At 37.6% G+C, this 16,273-nt stretch overlaps 1 protein-coding gene across 3 annotated transcripts in view; it reads right to left on the reverse strand.

The window, feature by feature from the left end:
- LOC123553897 (uncharacterized) overlaps nucleotides 1-13,951 on the reverse strand; it is a 58,555-nt gene extending 44,604 nt beyond the window's left edge. Inside the window, exons 1-3 of one of the 3 annotated variants that reach the window (XM_053548678.1) lie at nucleotides 13,836-13,951; nucleotides 8,841-8,973; nucleotides 8,252-8,507 (exon numbers count right to left, since the gene is read on the reverse strand). In XM_053548678.1, coding sequence (XP_053404653.1) covers nucleotides 8,252-8,507; nucleotides 8,841-8,930 — 346 coding nt within the window. In that variant the 5' untranslated portion in view covers nucleotides 8,931-8,973; nucleotides 13,836-13,951. Of the gene's footprint in view, nucleotides 1-8,251; nucleotides 8,508-8,840; nucleotides 8,974-13,804 lie in introns of all 3 variants that reach the window. The other 2 variants (XM_053548677.1, XM_053548679.1) reach the window with 2 other exon arrangements.
- Nucleotides 13,952-16,273: the final 2,322 nt, after the last annotated feature.

Consider the following 16,273-nt stretch of genomic DNA (forward strand, 5'->3'; position numbering starts at 1 on the left):
TAGTTTTCAAGTGACCTAGATAATCTAATCCAGATGAACATTCAATCAATTTTCATCACAGATCCATGAAAGTAATGGCCTCTAGAGAGGAAATTACAACTTTAACAGACATGAAGTTGCTTTCAATTTTATTATTTTGCCCTACTGACCTAGTTTTTTTAAGGCACGTGACCCAGTTTCAAACCTGACCTAGATATCATCAAGGTGAACATTCTGACCAATTTTTATGGAGATCCATTCACAAGTATGGCCTCTAGATAGGTCACAAGGTTTTTCTATTTTTAGACCTACTGACCTAGTTTTTGATGGCACATGACCCAGTTTCAAAATTGACCTAGATATCATCAAGATGAACATTCAGACCAACTTTCATACAGATCCCATGAAAAATATGGCCTTTAGAGAGGTCACAAGGTTTTTGTATTATTTGACCTACTGACCTAGTTTTTGACGAAACGTGACCCACTTTCAAACATGTCCTGGATATCATCAAGATGAACATTCAGACCAACTTTCATACAGATCCCATGAAAAATATGGTCTCTAGAGAGGTCACAAGGTTTTTCTATTATTTGACCTACTGACCTAGTTTTTGATGGCATGTGACCCAATTTCGAACTTGACCTTGATATCATCAAGGTGAACATTCTGACCAATTTTCATGAAGATCTCATGAAATATTTGGCCTCCAGAGAGGTCACAAGGTTTTTCTATTTTTAGACCTACTGACCTAGTTTTTGACCGCATGTGACCCAGTTTTAAACTTGACCTAGATATCATCAAGATGAACATTCAGACCAACTTTCATACAGATCCCATGAAAAATATGGCCTTTAGAGAGGTCAGAGGGTTTTTCTATTATTTGACCTACTGACCTAGATTTTGATGGCATGTGACCCAGTTTCGAATCTGATCTTGATATCATCAAGGTGAACGTTCTGACAAATTTTCATGAAGATCTTGTGAAATATATGGCCTCTAGATAGGTCACAAGGTTTTTCTATTTTTAGACCTACTGACCTAGTTTTTGATGGCACATGACCCAGTTTCAAAATTGACCTAGATATCATCAAGGTAAACATTCTGACCAATTTTCATGAAGATTTTGTGAAATATATGGCCTCTAGAGAGGTCACAAGGTTTTCCTATTTTTAGACCTACTGACCTTGTTTTTGACGGCACGTGACCAAGTTTCGAACTTGACCTAGATATCATCAAGATGAACATTCAGACCAACTTTCATACAGATCCCATGAAAAATATGGCCTTTAAAGAGGTCACAAGGTTTTTCTATTATTTGACCTACTGACCTAGATTTTGATGGCATGTGACCCAATTTCGAACTTGACCTAGACATCATCAAGGTGAACGTTCTGACCAATTTTCATGAAGATCTTGTGTTATATGTGTCCTCCAGAGAGGTCACAAGGTTTTTCTATTTTTAGACCTACTGACCTAGATTTTGATGGCACGTGACCCAATTTCGAATTTGACCTAGACATCATCAAGGTAAATGTTCTGACCAATTTTCATGAAGATCTTGTGTAATATGTGTCCTCCAGAGAGGTCACAAGGTTTTTCTATTTTTAGACCTACTGACCTAGTTTTGATGGCACGTGACCCAGTTTCGAACTTGACCTAGATATCATCAAGGTGAACGTTCTGACCAATTTTCATGAAGATCTTCTGAAATATATGGCCTCTAGAGAGGTCACAAGGTTTTTCTATTTTTAGACCTACTGACCTAGTTTTTGAAGGCATGTGACCCAGTTTCGAACTTGACCTAGATATCATCAAGGTGAACGTTCTGACCAATTTTCATGAAGATCTTGTGAAATATATGGCCTCTAGAGAGGTCACAAGGTTTTTCTATTTTTAGACCTACTGACCTAGTTTTTGATGGCACATGACCCAGTTTCAAAATTGACCTAGATATCATCAAGGTAAACATTCTGACCAATTTCATGAAGATTTGTAAATAATGGACCTCTAGAGAGGTCACAAGTTCCTATTTTTAGACCTACTGACCTGTTTTGACGGCACGTAAACCAAGTTTCAACTTGACTAGATAACATCAAGATGAACATTCGATAAATATTATACAGATCCCATGAAAAATATGGCCTTTAAAGAGGTCACAAGGTTTTTCTATTATTTGACCTACTGACCTAGATTTTGATGGCATGTGACCAAATTTCGAACTTGACCTAGACATCATCAAGGTGAACGTTCTGACCAATTTTCATGAAGATCTTGTGTTATATGTGTCCTCCAGAGAGGTCACAAGGTTTTTCTATTTTTAGACCTACTGACCTAGATTTTGATGGCACGTGACCCAATTTCGAATTTGACCTAGACATCATCAAGGTAAATGTTCTGACCAATTTTCATGAAGATCTTGTGTAATATGTGTCCTCCAGAGAGGTCACAAGGTTTTTCTATTTTTAGACCTACTGACCTAGTTTTGATGGCACGTGACCCAGTTTCGAACTTGACCTAGATATCATCAAGGTGAACGTTCTGACCAATTTTCATGAAGATCTTCTGAAATATATGGCCTCTAGAGAGGTCACAAGGTTTTTCTATTTTTAGACCTACTGACCTAGTTTTTGACGGCATGTGACCCAGTTTCGAACTTGACCTAGATATCATCAAGGTGAACGTTCTGACCAATTTTCATGAAGATCTTGTGAAATATATGGCCTCTAGAGAGGTCACAAGGTTTTTCTATTTTTAGACCTACTGACCTTCTTTTTGATGGCACGTGACCCAGTTTCGAACTTGACCTAGATATCATCAAGATAAACATTCTGACCAACTTTCATAAAGATCCCATGAAAAATGTGACCTCTAGAGTGGTCACCAGCAAAAGTTTACGGACGCACGGACGGACGACGGACACCGCGCGATCACAAAAGCTCACCTTTTCACTTTGTGACAGGTGAGCTAAAAAAACACATGAAAATTGGATGTAAAATGCATGTTGTACTACAGAAAGGTGGTCTTGATTTTTCCCTACGACCAGTAATAAAAAAGTTACGAATATCTGCTATTTATAGTAACAACAAAGGGAAGTAGGATCTTGCACTCGACACTCCGTCTCATGATGATGAACAATTGTGCCAAGTTACATTAAAATCCCTCTATGCATCAAAAAGAAATGCTCCAGACAAAGTCATTCTTGTATCTGACTTTTGACCTCTAAGTGTGACCTTGACCTTAGACCTAGGGACCTGGTTCTTGCGCACGACACTCCGTCTCATGGTGGTGAACATTTGTGCCAAGTTACATCAAAATCCCTCTATGCATGAAGAAGAAATGCTCCGGACAGAGTTGTCATTCTTGTATCCTTTGACCTCTAAGTGTGACCTTGACCTTAGACCTAGGGACCTGGTTCTTGCACGCACTCCTCCAGATGGGAACAATGTGCCAGTTACTCAAATCCTCATGCATGAGAGAATGCTCGGACATCATTTGATTTGACCTTGACCTGTAAGGTGACTGACCTTGGATAGGACCTGGTTGCACGCAACCCGCTCACTAAGGTTAACATTCATGCCAAATATAAACAAGATTGCTCCATGCATGTCAAAGTTATGGTCCGGACAAACAAATCCGGACAGACGCACGGACATACACCGAACAGCCATTTGGACAACTATGTCTTCACTTCCGCAAGCGGGCTCGACAAAAATGGCCATATATCACAATTATTTACTTTGATACAGCAAAATTTTAATCTTGATAAGATATGAGTCTACAGTAACCTACAAATGTTCTGAGCAGAAAAACTAACATTTAAATCTAAATGCTAACTTCGAACAAATTTCTGATATTTAAGATGTTATACCAGAATTCAAAACTGTGTCTGATCTGGTACAAGTTTGTGCATTTGTCTTAAACATCTTATTGAAATATATATTACTAGTACTCATTACATCTATATGATGATAACAATATTGCATGGCAGTATTCCATAGTTATGGCAATAACTAACCTGTTACAAGCAACTGAACACTATAAAAGAGTAGTAGATAACTAGATGCCCATGGGCAACATGTCGAGCCCGCCAGCTGTCAAAAGGACTGGGAGTTGTACATAACACTGCTTGTCTCACTGAGGCAAACATTTATGCCAAACAAAAGGGCCATGATGGCCCTATATCGCTCACCTGTTATCATTGCACTTGAGGACAAGAAGGTCCTCAGAAAAATATCTAAGTCCAAAGAACAGTAACAACAAAGGGAAGAAATTTAACCAAAAAGAAAAAAAATTCTTACAAGGTACAGATATGTCAAAATACACGTAAAAATTGGAGGTACCATCCATGTTGTACCACAGAAAAGTGGTCTCAGTTTTTCCCTACGGCCAATAATAAAAAAGTTACTTAAAATAAGCTATTTATAGTAACGTGAAAGGGAAGTAATTTAAAAAAAAATTATTGTAAGTGAACAAAAGAAGGATCTGCCAAATAAATCTGTTGACATAAATGAAATTTCAGATCAGTATTTTCATTAGTTACGGAGATATACCCATTTTAATTTGAAATAAAGGGAGGTAATTCGACATAAAATCAGTCCATAGTTATCTACTCTGACTGGCTCAGTCCAACTAATGACAATAATGAAATTTCAAATAAGTCCTAAAAGTACTTACTGATATTAAATCATTTTGACTACAATCAGGGGAGGTAATCAGATATAAAATAACTCTGGAACCTACGATTGGATCTAATTTGTCATGTATTCCAAGACTTATTGTTGTTGAAGATATTTTGGAAGTTTGTATCAAATAAAACCATAAATGAAGTCTCTATATAGCTGCAAAAACCAAAATAGCCAATTTTGGACCTTTAAGGCGCCTTAACTCTGGAACTCATGATGGAATCTGGCCAGTTCAAGAAAGGAACCAAGATCTTGTGGTGATAAAAGTTGTGTGCAAGTTTGGTTAAAATCAAATCATAAATGAAATTGCTATTGTGCAGACAAGGTCAAAATAGCTAATTTTGGCCCTTTCAGGGGCCATAACTCTGGAACCCATAATGGAATCTCGCCAGTTCAAGACAGGAACCAAGATCTTATGGTGATACAAGTTGTATGCCAGTTTGGTTAAAATCAAATCATAAATGAAGCTGCTATTGTGCAGACAAGGTCAAAATAGCTAATTCTGGCCCTTTCAGGGGCCATAACTCTGGAACCCATAAAGGAATCTGTCCAGTTCAAGAAAGGAGCCAAGATCTTATGGTGATACAAGTTGTGCGCCAGTTTGGTAAAAATCAAATCATAAATAAAGCTGCTACTGTGCAGACAAGGTCAAAATAGCTAATTTTGGCCCTTTCAGGGGCCATAACTCTGGAACCCATCATGGGATCTGGCCAGTTCAAGAAAGGAACCGAGATCTTATGGTGATACAAGTTGTGTGCAAGTTTGGTTAAAATAAAATCATAAATGAAACCACTATCGTGCAGACAAGAAATTGTTGAAGCACGCACGCACGGACTGACAACGGACGAAGGGTGATCACAAAAGCTCACCTTGTCACTATGTGACAGGTGAGCTAAAACAAGTTCTAAGTTCACACAAAAATCCTCACCAGTAGAGATAGGTCAAAAAACACCTGAAAATTGGATGTAACATGCATGTTGTACTACAGAAAAGTGGTCTTGATTTTTACCTACGACCAGTAATAAACAAGAGGACCATGATGGTCCTGAATCGCTCACCTATCCACATGACCCAGTGTTGAACTGAGTATGCAGTGTTCGAAATTCATGGTAGTCCGACAGCCCGTGGCTACCAAATTTCAGCTCGGGCTACCGATTTTCCACAGGTACAAGCCCGACTGGGCTACCGAATTTTCCTCATTTGTTTAAAAAAACATGCTAATTAAACGAGTACTGCATCGTGATTTTCCAGACTGAGAAACGCTTATGGAATTATTGGTTTTGCACTCTTACGTGTTGGCAATCAAACACAGTGTCAAAGACGTAACCGCAGCGCTAATTGGCTGAATACAATCACCTCTAGCGTAACGGATAATTTGATTAGCTTTCACACCTCTCGCGAAAATCTCACAAGTACCTGCAGTAGGCGGAGCTTAAATTATGCTATCAGCGTGTGTGTAAATGTGTATTCAGCACTCGATATTACATCTTACAAATTGTCAACAGTCCGAGTTGCAGTAATTGGCGAGTGCGGATCCTAAAAAATCGGGCATAACAGTTTAGATTTCGTTTTGGCAAGGAGTGTCATGTCCGATGCTTTTGGACTCTGACGATGCTGATCTGGACTGGAGTATTTCGAGTTAAAATTTTTCAAAAACATGGCAAACATGTACTGTATGTCTTTTTTATTACTTCAAACATGCATAGAGATGTCTGTAAAACAAAATGTTATATGGTGCAAAAATTATGTATTTTAAGGTGTTAAAGTTCGGGCTAGTGAAATTGGTGTCGGGCCTGGAAAATTTTTAATCTGGTAGCCCGAACGGGCTATTGGATTCAAATCTGAATTTCGTACACTGAGTATGACGTCGTTATTTCTATTATTTGACACAGTGACCTAGTTTTTGAGCACATGTGACCTAGATATCATCAAGATAAAAAATTCTGACCAATTTTCATGAAGATCCATTGAAAATATGGCCTCTAGAGAGGTCACAAGGTTTTTCTATTATTTGACCTAATGATATAGTTTTTGAAGGCACGTGACCCACATTTAAACTTGACCTAGATATTATCAAGGTGACATTCTCACCAATTTTCATGAAGATCTCCTGAAAAATATGGCCTCTAGAGAGGTCACAAGGTTTTTCTGTTTTTCGACCTACTGACCTAGTTTTTGACCGCACATGACCCAGTTACAAATCTGACCTAGATATCATCAAGCTGAACATTCTCACCAATTTTCATGAAGATCCATTGAGAAATATGGCCTCTAGAGAGGTCACAAGGTTTTTCTATTTTTAGACCTACTGACCTGTTTTTGACCCCACGTGACCCAGTTTCGAACCTGACCTAGATATCATCAAGGTGAACATTCTGACCAATATTCATGAAGACCTCATGAAAAATATGGCCTCTACAGAGGTCACAAGGTTTTTCTATTTTTAGATCTACTGACCTAGTTTTTAACTCCACATAACCCAGTTTCAAACTTGACCTAGATATCATCAAGGTAAACATTCTGACCAATTTTCCTGAAGATCCATTGAAAAATATGGCCTCTAGAGAGGTCACAAGGTTTTTCTATTTTTAGACCTACTGACCTAGTTTTTGACTGCAAGTGACACAGTTTCTTGTATCTGACTTTTGACCTCTAAGTGTGACCTTGACCTTAGACCTAGGGACCTGGTTCTTGCGCACGACACTCCGTCTCATGATGATGAACAATTGTGCCAAGTTACATTAAAATCCCTCTATGCATCAAAAAGAAATGCTCCAGACAAAGTCATTCTTGTATCTGACTTTTGACCTCTAAGTGTGACCTTGACCTAGGGACCTGATTCTTGCGCACGACACTCCGTCTCATGATGGTGAACATTTGTGCCAAGTACATCAAAATCCCTCCACGCATGAAGAAGAAATGCTCCGGACAGAGTTGTCATTCTTGTATCCTTTGACCTCTAAGTGTGACCTTGACCTTAGACCTAGGGACCTGGTTCTTGCGCATGACACTCTGTCTCATGATGGTGAACAATTGTGCCAAGTTACATCAAAATCCCTCCATGCATGAAGAAGAAATGCTCCGGACAAAGTCATTTTTGAATTTGACCTGTAAGTGTGACCTTGACCTTTGGGATAGGAACCTGGGGTTTGCGCTTGACACTGAGGTCAACATTCATGCCAAATATAAACAAGATTGCTCCATGCATGTCAAAGTTATGGTCCGGACAAACAAATCTGGACGGACGCACACACGCACGCACATACACTGAACAGCCATTTGGACAACTATGTCTTCGCTTCCGCAAGCGGGCTCGACAAAAATCACTGTTATTGCAGTGACTCTGGTGAATTTGTCACAAGGAGCACTTATTCTATTACACTTGCTGTATCTGGCTACATATCTCAAACCTTTTTTATCACTGAGATAACTTGAGAAGTCAAAACAAGAAGTAAGCTATTCATTTTAAAGTTTATACTAAATTACCAAAGTTCATGACTGCTCAGAAAGAATTTGAAAAAAAAAAAACTTGCTGTAAATAACTCCTGAAGGAAAGGTGATGATACAATTTTTGTATATTCATTTACCTTTTTGCTGTTCATTTATATCAATCCCATCTGTTGGATGCAGAGCCTCAATGTCTAATCCAAGGTCAATGATCGATGGAAATGTAATCTTAACAAACTGTCTCCTTTCTTCAACAGTTGCATGTTTACGGAAATATTTAACTAGACCATAGTACACAGTTTCTCCCCAGTTGACATGTTCTGTTATAAAGACACCCTGATTAACATCTACAACTATTTGATGGGCTTCAGCAATAGCTTGCACATCAAAATCTTCCTGAAAAGTAAAATTTAGAAAATAAAATTCTATAGTAAAACTGATTGTACTCTGAAGTAAATATTCTATAGAAAAGAGACTTAAAAAAAGAAAATACTTCTTAGATACCCAATTCCACATTCATATCTAGAATACTATTCATTTTTTTCTTTCCTAGAACAATCCACTTTTAAAATTTATGCCCTTCCAATTTATATTCAGTCCCTTTTTAGCTTTAGCCCATCTACTGAGCTGCCATGATTTCAACCATAGCACTGTAGAATTAATTCTTTTAACACCGAATCTCGTGAAAATTTCTGCTTTTACTGCAGACAATCATTACAATGTACCCACCCTCTGAAGACAATCTTCCTTTAGCTGATGCAGTTTGTCTTTAACACGCCACCAGTGTTCAAAGTCACAAGGGAACACAACTTTTGGCATCCTGCCAATTTTTCTTCATACGTGTAATTCAAGCATCTTTCATCTAATGAAGGAAAACATTTTGGTGAAAATCATGTTTATATAAATTATGAGCAGATTTTATATATGTATAAATAAGTTCATCTGTAACTAATAAACTGAAGGTTCCACTGTAACAATTAAAGGGGCAAACGGTTATGTCAAACTCATTCATGAATTGCAAATGCACTTACTAACAGAGAAGCTGGTTATTTGCAAAAATACTAAATTCAATTTGTAAAGTACGCAACTCAAATAATTCTAATGTGTATTAACCTTTAGCCTGCTGTCAGCAAGTGATTCTGCCTTTGTGACCAGTGCAAACCCAGGCTGATCATGGTCTGCACTGTTCACTATTCAGTCAATAAATTTTCTTTGACACCCTTTTGATAAACAAGTAGTACTTCCTAAATTGAATGATAGAACAGTCCATTTAAGAAATTTAGCAGGGTAAAGGTTAAAACCTGTAGTATAAGTGAATCCGAAATAATCAATTCTTAATTAGATGCACAAATGAGTAATCAAACTGCAACAAATAATAAAAAAAACTAAGAAGCACAAATTCACATGCTGGATAACATCCCTACATGGTTTCATGACTTGGTGAAATATTTCTTAAGATATATGCAACACAAACTCTAAGCACTTTATGTGTATTTTTCACTAAGTTCTGGTCTGGCTTAGTGAAATCACAAACAGAAACCCAGATGCTTGTACTGGAACTTGTAGAATCTTCTTGCATCAAGTACTTTTTCAGACACAAACTTGTATCCATTTGATGCATATTTTGGACAATCAAGGGCCATAAATCTGGTCTGACAGACAGAAATCTGGAACAAAAGCACAGATGCTCAACCTCACATGCTGAATAATATTTCTATGATGTTTCATGACCCTAGGTTAAATACTTTTTGAGATATAAGTGACACAAACTTTTAGGCCACTTTATGCATACCTTTAACTAAGTCAAAGGCAATGACTCTGGTCTTGCTGTGTGATATCTCTAACAAAACCCCAGGTGCACAACTTCACATGCTGAATAATATTACTTGAATAGGTCCCAGAAAAGTCACAAATTAGCTATATAGCTAGAATATATATAGCTAGAATTAGTTACGAAACCAATAACAATAAAGAAAAATATGTGAAAATCAAATACAAAATGGTCATAATTGCTTTCAAATAGTCCACAAGATGAAAGACTATAACACAAAACCTAGTTCTTTGCAATCACGTTTTCAATAAATGCAGCAGTATTTTTCGATAAATCATTGAACAAGAAGCTGCGTTCAATAAACGCTTGTTGCCCCCGGTGGCATCCTTGTCGATATAAAGCAACCTAAGTCCAAAACGAGGTCAAGGTCAAACTCAGGTCAGGTGATGTTTGAAAATGAGGAATGGTCACAGGTTACATCTGCATTAGTATCAAGTCATTCTAGTAAGGGGTATTGATGCTAGACGAAACAGTCCCATTTGGTTAACCAAGAAATGGCCCATACAAAGCATCCCAAGTCCAAAACGAGGTCAAGGTCAAACTGAGGTCAGGTGATGTTTGAAGATGAGGAATGGTCAATGGTTACATCTGCATTAGTATCAAGTCATTCTAGTTAGGGGTATTGATGCTAGACGAAACGGTCCCATTTGGTTAACCAAGAAATGGCCCATACAAAGCATCCCAAGTCCAAAACGAGGTCAAGGTCAAACTGAGGTCAGGTGATGTTTGAAGATGAGGAATGGTCAATGGTTACATCTGCATTAGTATCAAGTCATTCTAGTTAGGGGTATTGATGCTAGACAAAACGGTCCCATTTGGTTAACCTCGTACGGACGGATACAATTGGTGTATTAGGTGGTCATTCCATTGTTTGAAAACAATAGAATGACCACTTAAGGAACAAAAGAATTAAGAGGTTACGGAATGAATACAAAGGATATCTATTGTCCTAAGCCACACCTCCTACCACCTAAGGTACCAATCGTGTGCTCGGACGAACGGACAGGACAATCACTATATGCCTCCCGCATCAGTAGATGCCGGGGGCATAAAAATGTTTAACTTGTGAAAATCATCATTACATTGGTGCCCAACGAGGGACTGTGGCATGCTTGCTTGGTCAGTCTTACGACTGCATAAGACAAATTTAGTAAAGATTTATCGCAGAAATTCATAACATGTATTGAAAATGAAACTGTATAGATGATAGATCTCTGTTCTTTGTGATTGTTTTTTGTCTCATAAACTATTTGGACGGAATAATAACAACAGTCTGATATTTGATATAGACATATCGTATATTAAACAACTGTTATTGGTATTATAGCTATTTCTAGCTACATATGGCCAGATTAAGCTTTATAGCTAATTTGTGACTTTTCTGGGACCTGTTTTATGTTTCATAATTCTGTCACGGTACTGACTTGGTCACGCTAGGCGAGAAGATGTGTCAGGCAGCCTGTTAGCTCAGTCGGTAGAGCACTTGCCCTGTAAGCAAGGGGTCCCAGGTTTGAGCCCTTGATTTTTCTCAGCCTGTGACATTTGGCGTCCAACGAGGGACCACTGCAATATTTTGTACCTCCGGAATTCGAGGAGGAATTTCCAATTTGTGGGGGTGTATGTCACGGTACGGACTTGGTCACGTTAGGGGAGAAGATGTGTCAGGCAGCCGGTACAGTCAGTGGATACAGCACTCGCCCTGTAAGCGAGGGGTCCCAGGTTTGAGCCCCGGACCAACTGCACATTTTTCTCAGCATGTGCCAATCCTGGGTCAAATACTTTTCAGGATACATGCTACACAAACTTAGGCCCTTTTTATGATTATTTTTTACTTTATCAAGGGCCATAACTCTAGTCTGGCTGTGTGAGATCCAAATTTAAATCCCTGGGGCACAATGTCCCTTGCTGAATAACAATCTTCAGTTTGATGACTGGGTCAATCTTGTCAAATACTTTTCTGATATGAATGACACAAATACGGACGGACAAAGGCATCTCCAAGTGCCCTACCCTACCCCACTAAAAAAAACTATGGGGGACTGACACATAGCCTGTTATGCTATAGTTTCGATCCCCTTAACACTTCATTCTGCACATGCGCATTAACAAAGACATGTGCGAGGGTCAAAATTAGGTCAAAGTATATTTTGGGCATTCCTCCAAAGATATAAATAGCTTAAAACACAAAGAAATATAAAAAATATAAATTATGCATACATAAAACCAACCATGTCATCGGTCTGAATCACTAAAAAGCTTTCTTGTTAATTCGCACCCTCTGAATGCATATGTGTAGAAAGTCTTGTTTAATGTGAAAAATTAGTATTTACCGCACAGTTCACTTTGTTCATTCCACGCTGAAGCCACTTGTATGTAGAATTGTAAAATAACGATGTACAAACTGGAAAGTGTAACTTTTTAAAAACACATGTCAACTGGATGATTAGTTTCTGGACGAAGAAATTAGTTTTAGGCACTGCAGCCTTATTTCGTTTGACCCTCTATAAGACACCAATTACTTGGTTGAAAAATCAAAAATACTGGCATTATGCAACAAAATGTATTATTAAATAAGATTCAAAGCAAAATCAAGAAATTTAGAGTCAAAATAGCAGGTGCGCGGACAATTGCATGACCCAACAACCCGCGAAATCGTCAGCCGCTCGCCTCATTTTGCATTAAAAATGGCGGACCAGTAAGTATGAATTTAACGGTAAAATACGGGTTTTTGAAAGGGAAGCAACTACCGGCTGAAAAATCAATACACACCTGCAAGAGTCCGGTTGCATGGAAGGAAGTTTAGCGAAAATTAAATGGAAACTACAACGATTTAAAGGCAAATAATCGGGAATTTAGATGAAATTAAGGTCGAATATATTCATAACTTTATCATGACATCACAGTACATTAGGGGTTCTAATTGACCAATCAGACAGCTGCATTTTCGAGTACCTGCCAGTTTCCACTTGGGTATAACAAAGTATATTTACAATGAACATATAGTGACTTTAGAAATAAATATCACACTATTTTAGAAATCAAATTAAGATTTCTCACTGCACATGCCCCAGATGATGCTACAAACAACAAAACTTTGAAGTTTCATTGAAATATTATATCAATTTAATACTTTTATTTTAGTTGAAAGTTTGGGATTTTACACAGGGAGTCTATGATAAAGTCCGAGTAAAATGTAATCATTACCCAAGTGAAATTAGTATCATTCCGCAATGTTTTGGACATGTTAAAATTATGAATACTGTGGCAACCATTTGTTTGATGATTTATCTACTTTTTGCGCATGTTGAGTGATAAATTCGCGTTTTACGCTTAGGTGAATCTTCGACGTATCGAACGTAACCGGTACTTGGCTGATGTCAGATGCGTCTCTTGCGTTATTTCAGAAAATGCTAAGGGATCGAAACCACAGTAAGGGTCGAATTGACAAGAAGTAGGCATAAATAAACAGGTTGGCCTTAAAGTCATTCTAGGTGTTTAATACAGGCTATTGTGGTTACTGACACAACTGTTCTTAATTCTCCAATTAAACAAAGCAATTAAAAATAACTGCATCGGGAATGTTGTACTTGATTGATCAATTCTGTGTAAAAAATTGTGTGGAATAGATGGACACAGTGACAGAATGCCCGTGTTAAAAATATGAGCAAAGGTGAGAAAAATATACATTTCTTTTGTTCACTTTTAAGCAATTTGTAGCTATATTAGCTGTAAATAGCTAAATTAGCTGAATTAAATACCTTCCCCAACCTGTTAAATGAATCTTATCCAAATTTTTGAACCATCCGAATAAATCACAGTATGATCATTTTAAGGATGCATTGTAAACAGACTGGATCTTTACCTCGACTTACACAAGATAAATTTACATTCACCTTTTCTTCTTAAATCTGTTTCTAATTGTAAAACAGCCGAATAAATCAATTTAGACGTAAAATAATGTAACCTTTCACATCTGTTTACACGCTGCGTGCGCAGCTGTCAAATTTATTTATCCAACCAAATATAATACCAAAAAGAAACAACAAAAAAGAATACATTCGCAGGTATTTCAATTTCAGTTTGTTTAGTTCTGCCAATTGCCGATGCCAGTTTTACTGCCATGTAAATGGGCGTATTATACCCATTACTTTGAGCTCTTGTTAGTTTGGTTGTTCTGTTTTGTGTTGTGAGAAACGTCGTTTGATTTGTTAGGGTGTCAAGGATCTGGTCATACAATATATAATAATGTTGTATTATATGTTTACATGCACTTTACATTTATTTTCTTTTTCTGTAATATGTCAGGATCATGGTGTAGTTGGCTGCAGTAGGTTGTGTAAGTTAAACAGCAGTGTCATCGGTAAAGAGTCGAATCTGGTAAGTCATTAATTAGATAAAAGAAATAGAAAAGACCCGATGGCAGACCCTTGCAGCACACCATATGTCACAGGACTTCAACTGTCTTCTCATTCTTCTTTTGTGGCGCTCAAAATGAGTTAAACCTAGTTTATTTTCTTATAAATTCTGATCTAGTTATGCCTATCAAGAAGCGATTCCAGTCAAAAGTAGATACTCTGATACCGTGCTATTAAGTTCGTAAAATAGTCTAGTGTTGCTTCTTTTGTCAAAATCCTTGCTAAAATCAATGAGAATAAGGCTTGATTGCTGACCTACAACAAAGGCTCTAATTAGATCTTTTACCAATGGGAGGAAGTTCGCTTCACGTGAGCGGCGCTCTCTGAGGGACATTTGGTTTGATATTCCCAGGACTTGCAGCTTTATCTGATTTAAGATTTGACAACAGTTTGAGAATATCATTTAGACATACAGAGATGTCTGACATAGAGCAATGTCTAATTCTTAGAATTATGGCGGACTTTAAAATCCCCAAATTTGTCCCTGATAATATGCAAATAAAAAAAAACTGTCCGAATGACAGGGGATTTAGTGGAGTGAATACAGTCTGAATTTGGCTATTAAGAATACTTACTTTGCTGGTGTTACCATATTTCAGGGAACAACTGGAATTGTCTAGTATCGGGGTGCTGCATTGTGTGACTTGACTGGCATTTTTTTAGTAAGAATAATTTTTGCGGAGAATAAGGTTTGTGTCAATGTGAATTTTTTTGTTTCCTTTTCACTGATATGTTTAGTTGGAATAAATGTTGATATGATCTACCTGAGGGGATTTTTAAAACTAGCCCAGGTGTCCTTCACAGTTTTAAACTCATAAACTTCTGCCTGTCTTGTTCTGAATTCACTGCAGTTTGCTTCCGTAAAATGCATTTCTCTTGGCGTATGTTAATTTGCTTTTTGTTTTACCAAAAATGTCATGATTTGAGATGCATGGAAGAGGACAGCTGGTGTCAGTAAGAGTATTATTTGATTTTAATAATAGCTAGTTTAGTGCTGTCTCTTAGCAGTTGGACCAAAATGAAAACATCAAGAAGATTTAAACGTTCCCATATTTAAGGGTGCATGCCTACAGCTGTGTTTGGTGGTATGAGTATGATCCCGTCACGTTACTTTTTAAAACCTTTTTTTCTAAATAAATAAAATCTGTAAAAAGATCCTTTGGAAGCAAATAATGCAACCAAGAAGAATAATAGCAGACTCGGTCTGATCGAGTCTGTTCATGAGAGGTTAGCACCGGCTTAAGCGGAACTCTAATACACATATGTTGAATGGACTCCATGATTCCAAAAGATCAGACAATATAACAACACTGAAGTCTTTATTAAAGATAGTCTTAACTGATCAGCTCTACATCGGACGGTAAAATGCAGAAATATAAACTTGCTTTCTCTTGGCCATTTACAGTTTCATCCATAGTATTTCAAATTCAGTGCCCAGTTCTGGTTGTTTGCAACGATTAAAGTTTGGTCGACTAAAATAAAGACACTACCACATTTGGAACAAGATCTATCCTTTCTGAATGGTGTGTAGCCCAAGGACTAGGGTAATTGCAGCATTATAATGTCTCCCCACAGTACTGTCGGGTATGAGGCCGTGTTATTCATATTTTAATTGGCTATATAGAATAACTGTATCTTGAGTGACGGCTAGTGTATATACCTTTACACTGAACTTCTATATAAATCTAGGTAGACAAAATCACTCGCTGCTTTGTACTGACAATTAAGTTAGAGTGTGACGAATCCTTCAGCACCCATTTATTATCATCATGTGGGTAGATAGTTTGGGTTTGATTGCGGATGCTTATCATGGCCAGTAGACTCGTCTCTGTTCAGTTCTTCGCGGATAGAGAAACTGTGTTCTGATAGATATTAAAAAGAAATATAATATGGCTATAATGTATCAGTATTGAACG

The sequence above is a fragment of the Mercenaria mercenaria genome, chromosome 7 (genome assembly GCF_021730395.1).
Source record: "Mercenaria mercenaria strain notata chromosome 7, MADL_Memer_1, whole genome shotgun sequence".
Classification (NCBI taxonomy): Eukaryota; Metazoa; Mollusca; class Bivalvia; order Venerida; family Veneridae; genus Mercenaria; species Mercenaria mercenaria.